This window comes from Sinohyriopsis cumingii, chromosome 1 (genome assembly GCF_028554795.1).
Source record: "Sinohyriopsis cumingii isolate HCF-2022 chromosome 1, ASM2855479v2, whole genome shotgun sequence".
Classification (NCBI taxonomy): Eukaryota; Metazoa; Mollusca; class Bivalvia; order Unionida; family Unionidae; genus Sinohyriopsis; species Sinohyriopsis cumingii.
The window spans coordinates 191976015-191990173 of record NC_142961.1 but is presented as its reverse complement, the minus strand read 5'-3'; the positions used below and the strand labels follow the sequence as shown (position 1 = coordinate 191990173).

Here is a 14159-nt window from a genome sequence, read left to right as displayed (position 1 = left end):
ATTACCCACCCCCCCAACAACAAAAAACAACAATAGTGAAAACATGCTGAAATTTCTCAAAACTTGATATATGTTTTCAATGCTCAGGAATTAAAAATTAAAAATAATGGTCTTTTGCAAGATTACTAGAAATTCTTGTTAAACAGTAGAATCATCAGTTTAATAAAAAAAACCTGTCTTTCTTTTCTCAACTTATATTTTCGGTATTTATATATGATGAAACATCACCTTCAACTACATTGATGTTCAGTCACACATGTGATGCAGTATTTGGATATTTCTGCAGTAGAACAGATATCAGTCTGGAATATCACAACAGAAAATACCTCACTTGCCAATGAATATATGATGAATTGTTGTACTTCTAATCATAACACATCACATTTGCAGCACCATGATATTTCTGTTTTTCTAAAACAAATTATGATATTAGAGTTTCTTTAAATGAAAAAAATGTGCTAAAACAATTCTTGGCCTTTGTTTTTGTGTAAATGAATTGTAAGATATATCATATTAAACGCTTCTGTCAATATTTACTGGTCTATACAACTTCACATTAACCTCTACAAAGGTCAATATTGTACATCATTCAGTGTATTTCGTGGAGTTTGTAAACCAGTAGAATTAACCATGTGTGTCAGAATTCAAGGGAATGAATGAGGCTTGCCAAGTATCTAACCACATATAATGTCATGATTTGTTGTTTCTTTCAATGCCTTACGCAACAGAGAACGGTTTTTGTCTGTGCGCATGTTTGTTGCACATTGGTTAAGTTTCCTTCTTGAACAATTTTCTGGCACTTATGGGAACATTCACTTTCCATGAACACATTTCTACTTTGAATATGTTTCCCAATCACATTACATTAGGATATTAGCCTGCTATCTTGTGAATCCAGCCCTACTAAAAGCCAAAAAATTCGTCATTCCCTGTCTATATGAATAGACCAAGGGCAATAACTCTTGCCCATTAACTCCTCTTGGCATCGCCAGGTGGTGCTTGTATTTAGCCATACTGTTATACAGACCACATGTTGTACAACTCATCCTCTGACAATCAAGCCATTTTTGTGTTCATATGGAAACCAAGTTTTGAGCTCACTGGACCTCCCCATTCCATCAGATCCAGGTCATTCAGAGGGTCTTCAGATTTTGTTCATCAACAATCCCCTCCTCCTCCTTCTTCCCCTTCTTCACGATTATACCATCAGATCAGAAGAAGGATACCTTTCTACAGCAGGAGATATGGTTGCTCATCAACAAATAAAAAAGTAGTGCAGCATGTGCAAAGACCACAGTCCCCAGGGTTTTACTCAGGGTGTTTCTTTTTCAGAAAGCAAACAGCATGTTAAGACCCACAATCGACTGGAGTGGCCTCAACCAATTCAAGATGGAGATGATGAGTTCAATCCACCTCTCCATTTGATGGGATGAGTATGCCATCAGTCGTGATCTGGTGGACACATATTTTTCACTTCACGACCGCTCCGGTGGCCTAGTGGTTAGAACATCCGCCTTGGATGTTGGAGGTCGTGGGTTCGATCCCTGGCTGAGTCATACCAAAGACTTACAAAACTGGTACTAACAGCTGCCTCATGGCATGATGCCCCAGTTCTAGACATCACTATAAACTGTCACACTGCAGACATCATAGCAATATGACTGAAAAATTGTTAAAGCTACATTAAAAATCCAAATCACACATACACACACAAATTTTTCACATCCCTATTATCCCCGTGACATGAACATTTCTTAGTCTTTCGCTTACCACAACACAGTTTATCAGTTCACTGGTCTTTCTGTTGGCCTCAACATCAGCCAATGGGCTTTTTCTCAGATTATGGATTGCATCAGCTTCCTGTTCCAATCGACAATGATGTCAGCGTACAATCCTACAGAAACGCATGGTAAGTTCTATCATACTCCAAGGCAGGAATGATATTCTGTTTCTCCTATATCATTTAGGCTTATTAATAAACTGGGAAAGTCAGACCGCCAACCATCCCAGAACTCTGTCCATCTGGGTATAGAATTCTTAACTAACCAGAATCTGTCATGGCTTCCTTGTGTTTGCTTTACCAGAATTGTCAAACTCACTGAGTCCATTTCTGACAAGACTTGGATTTCAGCGTGAAAGTTCTTGTAACTCCTTGGTTTATTCAGTGTGGCAGTATACTATATCCCACTCTGCTGCCTCTATTATATGGACCTTGCCGGCACAGTGGTGCCCCTTTTCAAGTCCCATTCATCAAACAGTCATGATCTTGCTCGAGACTTGATCATTCCTGCATCACTGAGGCAGCCTAGGTTACCTGACTACCAGAATCCCGCTGGAGAAGCCCCAAGTGGAAATAATAGTAGGTACCGACACCAGTGCACAAGGTGTGGGTGCCCACCTGTTACCAGCCAGGGGAATGGCTTCTACACATCAGCATCCTAGAAATGAAGGCTGTCATCAATGCCTTTCATTTCTGAAAATATCAACTCTGAGGTGAAATCACTATTCATAAGGTCTGACAACTCTGGTGGTGAGCTATCTCATCAAACAGGGAGGCACCAATTCACTCAACCTGATTGTTCTGATTTGGCTGTTTCTACATTAATTTGGTACATCAGTCAGACACATACAAATCAGACACATTCCTGGCAGCAGAACCAGTGTCTCAAGAGACTGACTCAATCCAGAAGTGATCAAGTCCTTAAAATGGAATGGTCTCGTTATCAGTCAGTTGGATTTGTGCTCTTCATGGGCATCCGATGATCGGCCTCTTGGCAACGAGGTGGAATCACAAGCTACCTACCTTCGTCTCTCCAGTTCCATACCCAAAAGCTTACACTGTGGATGCGCTCTGAGTCGTTTGGGAGAGATTGAGGGCATTTTCCTTCCCTCCCATGTTGCTGATACTGAAAATAATCAAGAATGGCAAGATGTTTATGATAGATCTCAGAGGGACAAGTCACCGATCTACTCGGTCTAGTAATAGATATGTCCTTGAAGATTCTGGCCAACCCAAATCTCAGTCTCAAAACCCTTCCAACCACCCAACATACGAGTATCCTCGTTAGTTTCTCATTCAGCTGAAAACTAGTGACAACTGGCGGTGCCGAGGGGAGGTAATGAGCAAGAGTTATTGCCCTTTGTCTATTCATATTATCAGGGAAAGAATTTTTCATCTTTTAGGAGGGCTTGCTTTGCAAGGTCGCAGGCTAATATTCCTAACATAACGTGATTTGGTAAGTATTCTTGGAGAAACTTAATTTACTTGAAAATTTGTTTAATTCATAACTCAGAAATAGTAGTTGTCAAAACTTGAAAAATACTTTAGTTTTTGAAAAAGTATGAAACATTTTTTTTCTGCAATGGAGTATTTGGAATTAATTCATTAATATTTAGGTAACATTTGATCTATTACTGTAAGCTCTAGTTGTTTTTCACATTCTGCAATCACATTTCTTTTTATTAAAAAACTGTTGAACTGTTTAAAAGAAAACATGTCATCTTTTAAGATTCTTTTCGACACTGAAAAACTTACAAAATTCTGTTATATCCTTGATCTTACAGAAATGTAATTAAACACTTAAAATTGGAAATGCTGTTCTGCACTTTTTGATGTGGATTTGGCATTTGAGGTGATGAAAGGGCTAAATGCTGGCACTTATTTTTAAGGGATTATTTTCTTAATGTTTGTCTGCAATTTTTTTTTTATACATTTTTACATTTTGAGAGTGTTAACTTTCAATCAGATCTTTACAGCTGATATTGATTTATTTGCTGTGTTTTCAACAGCATGCATCAATATTATGTATGTATGTATGTATATGTTTGTGTGTGTGTGTGTTATTTAGATTTTTAATGTAGCTTTAACAATTTTTTGGTCATTTTGCTACAATGTTTGCAGTGTGACAGTTTATAGTGATGTCTAGCACTGGGGCATCATGCCGCAGACATGTAGCATGATGTCCCACCCAGTTACATTATCCTGACACCAGGCCGACCTAGTGTCAGGATAATGTGACTGGGTGGGACATCATGCCACATGTTTGCAACATGATGCCCCAGTGCTAGACACCACTATAAACTTCCACACTGCAGACATCATAGCGATATGACTGCACAATTGTTAAAAGCTACGTTAAAAATTCCAAATCACACAAGTCACACAAATGCTGTTCAAATATTCAATTTATTATTCAGTCACCAAATTTGCTTATAATTCTGTTATTGTTTAGGACTGATAAAATATGTTCATTAAATTATGCCAGTGACTAACATAACATCAACAACAGTATGCTTGGTAGATCTTTGTTGGCATAGAAATGGTTTTTACATCAATTGGTTAATTAGAGTGAAATGTGCAAAACCAGATAGACTCACCTTCTAAGTTTTGAATGGCATGCTATGATTGTTTGTGCCAAGAAAATTTTAATGAGTGGATAATTGATGATATCAGATAGCTTCCAAATAAGTTGTACACAAATCATAAAATATGTGCTTTACCTTTTTCCTTCAAAGTCATTTCATCTATGATTTATATGTCCAACTAAATAGCTGAAAATATCACTTACGATGAACCTACATATCCAGCATAGATTGGTGTGAGCATTTTGTGTTTATGGTGCTGATGTCATCAAATTATGTGTTCTCGATTTTGGTTGAAATCAGTTAATCCAGGAATGTCACTAAACAAGATTGAATTTATTCATATGCATGTGAACAATGGCTATGTTTTTTTAATCTAGGGATAAATACATGACTCGCATTGTTATGAAATGTCTATACTATTTCTTTTAAGGGCATTAAATGATATTTAGGTCAGAATTATATAAAGAGTCAGTATTATTCAAACATATTGGTGTATATGATTTTTTTTCTCACACATTATGGCCTGATTAAACTGATTGCTTTGCTAATTATTATTGAAAATATCTCTGTTTGATCGTGCTTTTCTTAATAATTGCTCACCTGTCGGGGTCATTGTCTAACAGGGTTATGTTTCTTCTGTTGTAAAGTTATGTCTTACCAGTCTGACCACTCAAGATTAGTCCACTTGCTAAGAGAAATTTGATTTCCAGATAAAGCATGAGTCACCCTCCTAATTGATTATAAAATAAGCCTGTAAATGGACAGATCCAGTTTGAATCTAGCTATAAATGATTATATATGGTATATTGTAGGTCAATTTTTTTAATGTTAATGATTCTCATTTGTCTGTTTGATTTCTTATCAAACTTTATATATTAGATATGTGATTAGACTTTATGTGTTAGGTATGTGATGAAACTGTATGTGTTAGGTATGTGATGAAACTTAATGTGCTAGGTATGTGATGAAACTTTATGTGTTAGGTATGTGATGAAACTTTATGTGTTAGGTATGTGATAAAACTTTATGTGTTAGGTATGTAATTCACCATGTGAATCTCCCCAACAGTTTGATGTTTTAAATGTCATAGTTCAAATGCAAACTTTTTATGGTAACTGTATTTGAAAACAAATTTATTCATGTAATTACTAAATATTTGTATTTTCTAATGAGCCAGTTACAAGTATTTTATGTTGCAAATATGCGGACTTCACTGAATTTATCAAAACTTAATAATATTTAAATATATATGGAAAATAAATAATTGTCGCAGTTTACATCAATGTTTGATATTCTTTTACAGTCATCTGATATCAAGTTTACATAAACTACAGTTGTTTTGTCCATAAATTTTTGTATCCACTAATTGTTTGTACACCATCAATCTATAATATAGCAATAATTATTGTCTTCTAAGTAAACATGTCTAATTTTTCATACTGTTAAGATTTTTCAAATATTTGTTTTAGTTATAATTAATTTTACAGGCAGAGTAATTTAATTAAATTAAAATTTTATAAAAGTAGGGAAAAAGTTAATTTACAATCAGATAGTTTCTAAAATCTGCACTATCTATAGCAATTGTCATAAAGTTAATTTTACTACTAAAATAAGACTACTGGATGTAAGTAAGAAGTAAGATTTTATATTTACAAATTAAGTAGAAATAATTTAGTGGTGCTACATCATATTACAACTCTGCACTGATTGTTCTTGATTGGTTGGTTGGTTTCTAATGGCGCTATAACACTGTGACATTATCTGAAAGCATTGAGATAGTCTTCTGTATGAATATAGTGATAATGGTTCATGCATTTTATACTCTTTATACCATATTATATCCATTTAAAAGTTTTTTATGCATAGTGTTGATATTATAATTTTTTGTATTTCCATTATACCATGCTTGTGATAGTGGTATAACTCAATTTATATTGTATGATGAAACATTGTATGATGAAGTCCTTATCTATTTCATTTCTACCATGCCTGTGATAGTAGTAAGCTCAATTTCTGTTGCATGGCAAAACATGAAGTCCTTATCTATTTCATTTCTACCATGTTTGTGATAGTAGTAAGCTCAATTTCTGTTGCATGGCAAAACATGAAGTCCTTATCTATTTCATTTCTACCATGCTTGTGATAGTAGTAAGCTCAATTTCTGTTGCATGGTGAAACATGAAGTCCTTATCTATTTCATTTCTACCATGCTTGTGATAGTAGTAAGCTCAATTTCTGTTGCATGGTGAAACATGAAGTCCTTATCTATTTCATTTCTACCATGCTTGTGATAGTGGTATATCTCAGTTTTTATTGTATGATGAAACATGAAGTCCTTATCTATTTCAGTTCTACCATGCCTGTGATAGTAGTAAGCTCTATTACTACTGTATGATGAAATATGAAGTCCTAAGTTTCTCGGACTTCTATGGTTCCATTCTGTCCTTCTGGGTGACACTTATAATGCTGGCAAAAATCCCCAAGACAGTAAAGTCCTTCCTCCATGCCGTGGGATTCCTGGGTCTTGCAATTGGTGTGGAATATGATCGGCATAGTTTGTGGGTCTTTGTGGTGCCTGCTACACTAGGGATTTTGGCTATGGTTATATCGTGGGTAAGATTTGACTTTATTAGATCACAATGAATTTTTGTGTTTATGGGCTTACAATTTTAGTGGATTCTGCAATTAATATAGACAGCAAGCTTGAAAATTCAGTGAATAATGATTCATCTTTGGAGATAATGTAATCCCCATCCCCAATTAATAAATTTACATATAGAGAATATAGTAGTTTGTTGGACCAAAAATTCCATACAAATAAATGAATTCATATATTGTTTTTATTCATTCTACTCCATTTTGATGGCAATTTTAACACCTTGTGTAGTTATTTTTGTCCAGTTTTCTCAATATCACCTCCATGCTACCTTTCAGACATGGACAATATTTTGCAATAAAACTTATCCAAAATAATGACTCCACTGCGTCACACGAATTTCTCAAGATACAGCTTCCATTGTTAAAATCATTCCAGCTTTTTAAAATAGTAGATAATTGAAGTTGCAATATGGTTACTAAATACAAAATCATTAATGATTGTATTTTTAAGGGACAAATGAACTTGCCATCGGACACTTAAAGCTGCAGTCCCATATAAAAATAAAAAATTGAAATAATAGCATGGCATTATTTAGTGGCTCTTACAGTTAACAGTGGTGTCCATATTTTGGGTAAAGGTTCATCGGAGTAAAAAAAGAGTGGAATCGGAGGACCTAAAATGACTGGCGATGATTTTTTAACTGTTAAAGTGGAGTTTTTTCTAGAACATTCACTATCAGACACTTGTACCATGATGTCAACAAACCCATGCCATGATCATTGTGGCACATGTGACTGTTCACAGCCAGCACTTTATTAACTTCATGGGAGGCAGAGCAAAGTGTAGAGGGCATGTGGTTACATTAACCATGCATCATAATAAGATTTTATGCCCAGCCTAAAACTTGGTCTTCTTTTCAATGTGTAGTAGATCCAATCATAAATCAAGACAGTCATCTAGACAGTCATCAAGACAGTCATCTAGACAGTCATCAAGACAGTCATCAGAACAGGGTGCATGTATTGGTGTAGCAACTGCACAGGGAATCACTGCATCTGCAGGACTCCTGAAATTCCCATCAAACATGCACAATTTTATGGGTAGAGGGTCATATAATTTTTTGCTACACCACTGAGTGCATGTTTACAGTTTAGCTAGTCTTGTTATCAAAGCCACCAAGTATTAATAATACTATCTTTATATCGTATCACAAAGGTTTCCTAAAATTTAAATGAGTCCAACTCTGTCATCAAAATGGATTATGGAGAAAAAGCCATTGTTTTCAATTGTTAGTTGCTGCAACAACAAAAAATCAACCCATCCATTCTTGAATGTGTTATGGGAAGTATGCAACTTTAAAATATATCTTTTGCAGAAAGTTAAAAATAAGTGGTGCCCAATTTTTGGGTGGGTGGGTGATGCCAGTTTGCTTTCCATTGGTATTCATCTTTATCCATGAACAGTAAAGTCTTACCTGTCCAAATATTGATTATAAAATTATTGATTTTCATGATTACTGCATTTTCCTGTCCTAGCCAAAGCATTACACTCCACAGCTTGAAACAGGGTCAACTTGGTTATGGCCTTTATTGGGAAGCTTGTTAGTATGATTATGCAAAAACCATTTGACAAAGACTAATGAATTGGTTGGCATTTTTATATCAATGTCTAGATGACCAGATTAGATGTTCTTTCTATTTGAATGATTAGTCCCTCATAAATAAAGTCTGGGAGGTTGGTATACTGAATCGGCTTGTCCATCCATCTGTCTGTCTCTTGAACCTTTTTAGATAGTCTTGTCATCAAACCATTGAGATTTTTTATATGAATATCAGTAAACATTATTGATTGATTTATTTATTTATTTATTTATTATTATTATTATTATTAAACTTGGTATGCATTTATATCATGAGACTTGTTTGTGTCCCATGTAAGATCTGAATTTATGAGATTTGTACTGTTTTATTACATTTGGGTTTTTTCCATCTGTTTGTCTGTATTACGGGGTGTATACTGTAAGCACTCACTTATTGACATATCTAGTTTTTGAATTGTTTTGAAAGTTATTTTTATTTTTATTTTTCTGGACTAAACAGTTAAACAGATGTTAATTAAGCTTGATAGTTTGGTAGGGCCTGTTTCTGTCAATATATAGATGATGTGATTAGATTCATACACTATTTACATGATTTTTAAAATCATAGCACATTTACATAAATACTACTTTACCTTGAGGAATGAAGTCCAACTTAAGTATTTCTATATCGATGTAGATGACCTGATTACATTTTGATGTTATTTGAAATGAATACATATGAAGCTAACATGCTCTAATCCCATTGATTTTGGGGTCAAAGTCACAGACATAGAAAGTTCTTTATTTGTTTATATTTCCTAAACCCTTTATTGTATTGAATTGAATACATCATATTGAAACCAGTCAAATTTATTCTGCAATATGTTCACTCCCAATCAGACTGGACTTAAAACATTTATCAAAGTTCTGTTGCATATAAGATTTATAATCCTATGGAACTACTGTGCAACATGTACATCCCAAGAGCAGTTTAAATAATTAAGTTTTGGTGATTTTACTAGTATTTCATCCTTAGATATTTAATATAAGGGTACCTTCTTAGAATTGGCATGAAAACCCATGGAACAAATGCAGATGACCTTTGATATACATCTGTACTTTCAGATTGTGCAGTGTAGAAAGAGCCGTCAGTGTTATCCATCTAAAGGACGTTACTTGAAGCATCTTATTCCTGGAGTGATTCTAGCTGGAGTTGGATTGATTATATTTGCCTTTTTTGAGACAAATGACAACTATAAGTATTTACACAGTGCATGGCATATTTCAGTGGCCTTGTCAGTCGTGTTTTTACTGCCACAGAGGGAACAGAAGCAAGGTATGGACATTACAACATCAGCAGGTCGAATAATGCTTGACTCTTACCACTCTAACACAGAGATGAATGGCATGATAGATGTAGATTCACCTGAGTTTGATAACCTATCTAACACAGATGCTAATGGTTCTATTAATCCTGCATATGTACAAGATAGATACTAACACCTTATCACAATTCACCATGGTTCAGGAATGACAGAAAAAAGAACACAAAATCACTGTGCACCTACTTAGTAAAATGGATGCATATTTTCAGCTGTTACATACCTTTGAAAGTTAAAAACATGACTATTTCTTTTGCTGGCAGCAATAGATTTTCAAATTTTGAAATGTTTTAATCTCAGTTTCTTTTGTTAGAGTTAAGTATTTTTAAAGGTTTCGGCAGATCTTAAATTAAACGTTTACCAGGTATAAAGGAAAGTTTTCGAAATCTGTCACACAGTAATATTGACTAGTGAAATACTTTGTAGTTCACCTGCTTAACAAATGAGCTTTTATAACCCTGTGCCCAATGTCCACTGGATGTCTTGAGTTGTACTTTGTCCACATGCATCCATTGACATTCTGCTCTTATTTTATCTCTGGAAACACCAAACCCCATCTGTGATGATTGTATTGATTGAAAGCATATCAACATCAAGGTGTTGTAAGTAAATTAGAAAAGTGTATATCAGAAACTCATTAAATGTCTCTCACCCTCTCCCCTCCACCTTCCCAAGTTTTTGTGTTGTCTGTCTAGTCCAAGAAATCTCAAAGCTGTTGCACCAGGCCAGACCAGATTGGATCTTTAGATGCTTAGAGTTAGTCCAAATTATTATTATCATTATTATTATTATTATTATTATTGCATATCAGTGATTTGACAATACTGTCTGACCCAAATTTGGAGAAAGCTTTGATTACTTTCATGATTTATACACACATCATCACTAGTTTAAATACTGTTAAAAACAAAAATGGAACATAATTTATTTGCCAGACATTTGTAGGTGCATACACACTTGATAGTCCAATCATATTAATAATAACTGATACTTCATTATGTGTGATTTAGACTCAGTACTACAGCATCATTAGACACTTTTTAAAAGAGTACAGAAAGGACATTGACTTATAAAAATGAGTGAGTAGAATTTGTTTTCATGTTTTGAGGAAACTGACCTGTGATAGAAATGTCACTAATGGTGACAAAATGCAAAAGGTAGATGATGATGAGACCACAGGTGTAGACTAGAAAGAGAAATTGAAGTTGGAATGTTTACTGCTAATGTTGGCTCCATATTGACAAAGGTGAAGGATGCTGATAAAAATGGTGGCAGAACTTTGAATATGAGAACTTGGAGACCTGAGTGGCAGAAGCAGTTCTTATGGTTGGAAAAAGTGGAACCAGATGGTAAATTAAAAGCAGTTTGTGAGTGATGTAAGACTGCTGGAAAAAATAAATCCTTTCAGGTCAGTTGTAAATTTTAAGTTATAGTCATCATGAATTTAAAATGGATGATTTCATTGTTGTTGAGGGTTGCCATGCGACAACAAAGAAACAGATAATCTTTTATGCTGTTGAAAAATGACTTGTGTGAAAAATGATGACTGTGAAGCTGTACAGTTCCATACAATCAGTAAGTCAATACATTAATTAGAATAATGGGGGAGTATCCTGTAATTGAAGACTTCAGTAACTAGAATGTCATATATACATTTGTTAAATCAAAGAACAAGAAAAGATATTTCATTTTTGAATCAAAGTAGTTTGTAGATGGTGGAGTGCAGTATGATATAAACTAATTTTGGTCAGTTACTGATTCTTTGCAATGTGATCATGCGAGGCAGAGAATTTAGTCCCAATATGTATTAAAATAATGATCATGTATGTTTGATTTTCCTTTCTGTCTGGGCATGAAATGGTGATCTTTGGCCATAAAAATTATGGAATTTATATATCACACCCCTAACAAGATTTTATTTCATTCTCCTTCCTAGAATTTTGCTTTCTTTTCTTGTAGGCACTATGGTGCACATAATGACTTTAATTGTCATGGTGGAGGGGATGGAGAGATATATTTTTACCTTGAAAAAGAAATCCCTTCTAGTCTTCGAACACATTTTATTTTGCATGGTTCCTCATTTAATATAACTTGAAATTAGTTTGAAATAAGTAGATAGTTTATATGGAATATGTTCTTACAATTATACCTACATCAGCTTAGTGAATTGATCAACTGTTAAGTTATGCAGGTCAGGCCAGTGATATCAGACACACAGGGACTTCTTTTGATGTTTTAATAATGATAAAAATAATAATAATAATAATAATAATAATAATAATAATACTTTATTTCATGATGCAAATTTCATTAGTTTACACTATTTTCTCCCATGAGGCTCTCATTTATATTCTACAAGATTTATAACTAACTGAAGCATAATGTTGGTGTGTGTTTTTTTTTTGTTTTTTTAACAAAACATGAAGCAGAATAGATGAAATTATTATTCAAACAGTTCATTGGAAAACTGATGTTGTATACTGATTTTTATTCAATATATGCTTGCTTGTTCGGTTATAACCTTCATGACCTTGGATAAAATTGATTCAGCATTTCATCTTGAGTTAGGCTACATGTTTCTATTTGTCATATTGACTACCAAATAGATAATATAACTTTTGATTCAGTTTTATTATGCACTTAAGTATAATATGTAGAATGTTACTGGCAAAATATTTTTCATATTTTTTCATTCCTATATATTCTAATTTGAAAAATATATCCTTATATTTTCACATGTGAAAATACAAGATTTTCCATCATGCTGTGTCATGCTTGATTGAGTTTACCTGCAAAAGTTATACTTGCAGCAAGGAAAATGAGCACTTTGTGAACTAAAATGATTGGAAATACATTACCTTTCAACCATGGAAATTAATTTTTGCTGAAGAAATTTAACCTGATGCCATTCATGTATGTATGGAGTTGTTTCCCTTTTACCACCTTGCTTATAATTTTCAAAACCTGATGTGATACGTTTGCTGAATCAGGCTTGCTTTGTGGTCAGATATGATAAAATAGTTTTAAAAATTTAAAAAAATGTTATTTTTTGGGCAACACAGTAGGGCATTCCAAACTTACCTTTCTCTTAAATTGCTGATATTTTTATGTCTATCATGTGAATATCATAGAAAATGAGGTGAAAGGGGTCGTGTGCTGTAGAGTGGGTTTAATTTTCTAAGCATTGATTCTGGCAAAATTTTGGTATATGATAAAATATAAAAAAATCTATTCCTGCATAAATACTATATATATATTTAATCTTGTGATACAGGCAAAGATATATTTTAACTTGCAATTTTGTCACTTGTTAAATTATCACTTTTTTCTACCAAGCAATGAAATATATCTGGTCTTTACACAGGAAAAGAAAATATCCTTCATATATTTTTAAACTTTTACCCACTTTGTGAAATTTAATGATGCAATTTGTAATTGATCTGACATATTTATACTAATGCTTAAAAATGTTCGAGTGCAATCAAAATTTTTAGTATTCAATCGAGATGAAATACAGTGCAAGTTCACTTTCCTAATTCATGTAGCTAGAAAAATAGCATACAGGATTTTGCACTAAATTTTAAAATGTTGTATGAATTATAGTTCACTGTCTTGAAGCGTTTGTTTGTACATTGGATGCCAATGAAACATATTTGCCTTTTGAATGGTCCACTGCAGCATGGGTCCATGTTAATATGCTCCTATCTGTCCATCCATCTGTTTGTCTATTCATTTGTTCTGTAATAATTTATTGGCACAATGATTCAAAAATCACTTGACCTTGACATTGACATTGACAAATACAAAATTTTTACTTTTAGTCTAGCAGATTTCATGTATTTAAATGATGTTTGCAATTTCTTGTAGTTATTTTGTTAATGCTATGACTTTCTTGATGCAAACATTTTTGGGGTGAAAACCTTGCTAGCACAATTAGGCAGAAACGATTTGACCCCGACAAATTAAATTTTGTGGGCATGTTGGTGTATTTAAGGAGCTGAATAAAAATGACTTGACCCAGGCAAATTAAATTTTGTTGGAATGTTGGGATATTTAATGACCTGAATAGAATAACTTGCCCCAGGCACATGAAATGTGGTAGGCATGTTGATATATTTAATGACCTGAATAGAAATGACATGAGCCAGACATAAAATGGGGTAGGCTTGTTGGTATATTTAATGACTTGAATGGAAATGACTTGACCCAGGCAAATGAATTTGGTGACATGTTG

General features: G+C 33.8%; 1 protein-coding gene across 1 annotated transcript in view; it reads left to right on the top strand.

Moving 5' to 3' along the window:
- The window catches only part of LOC149808591 (post-GPI attachment to proteins factor 6-like), a 74564-nt gene that overhangs the window by 32953 nt on the left and 27452 nt on the right, over positions 1 to 14159 (top strand). Inside the window, exons 10-11 of the mRNA XM_089979696.1 lie at positions 6715 to 6978; positions 9669 to 9879. Of these exons, the coding sequence (XP_089835822.1) occupies positions 6715 to 6978; positions 9669 to 9879 (475 nt within the window). The remainder of the gene's footprint in view (positions 1 to 6714; positions 6979 to 9668; positions 9880 to 14159) is intronic.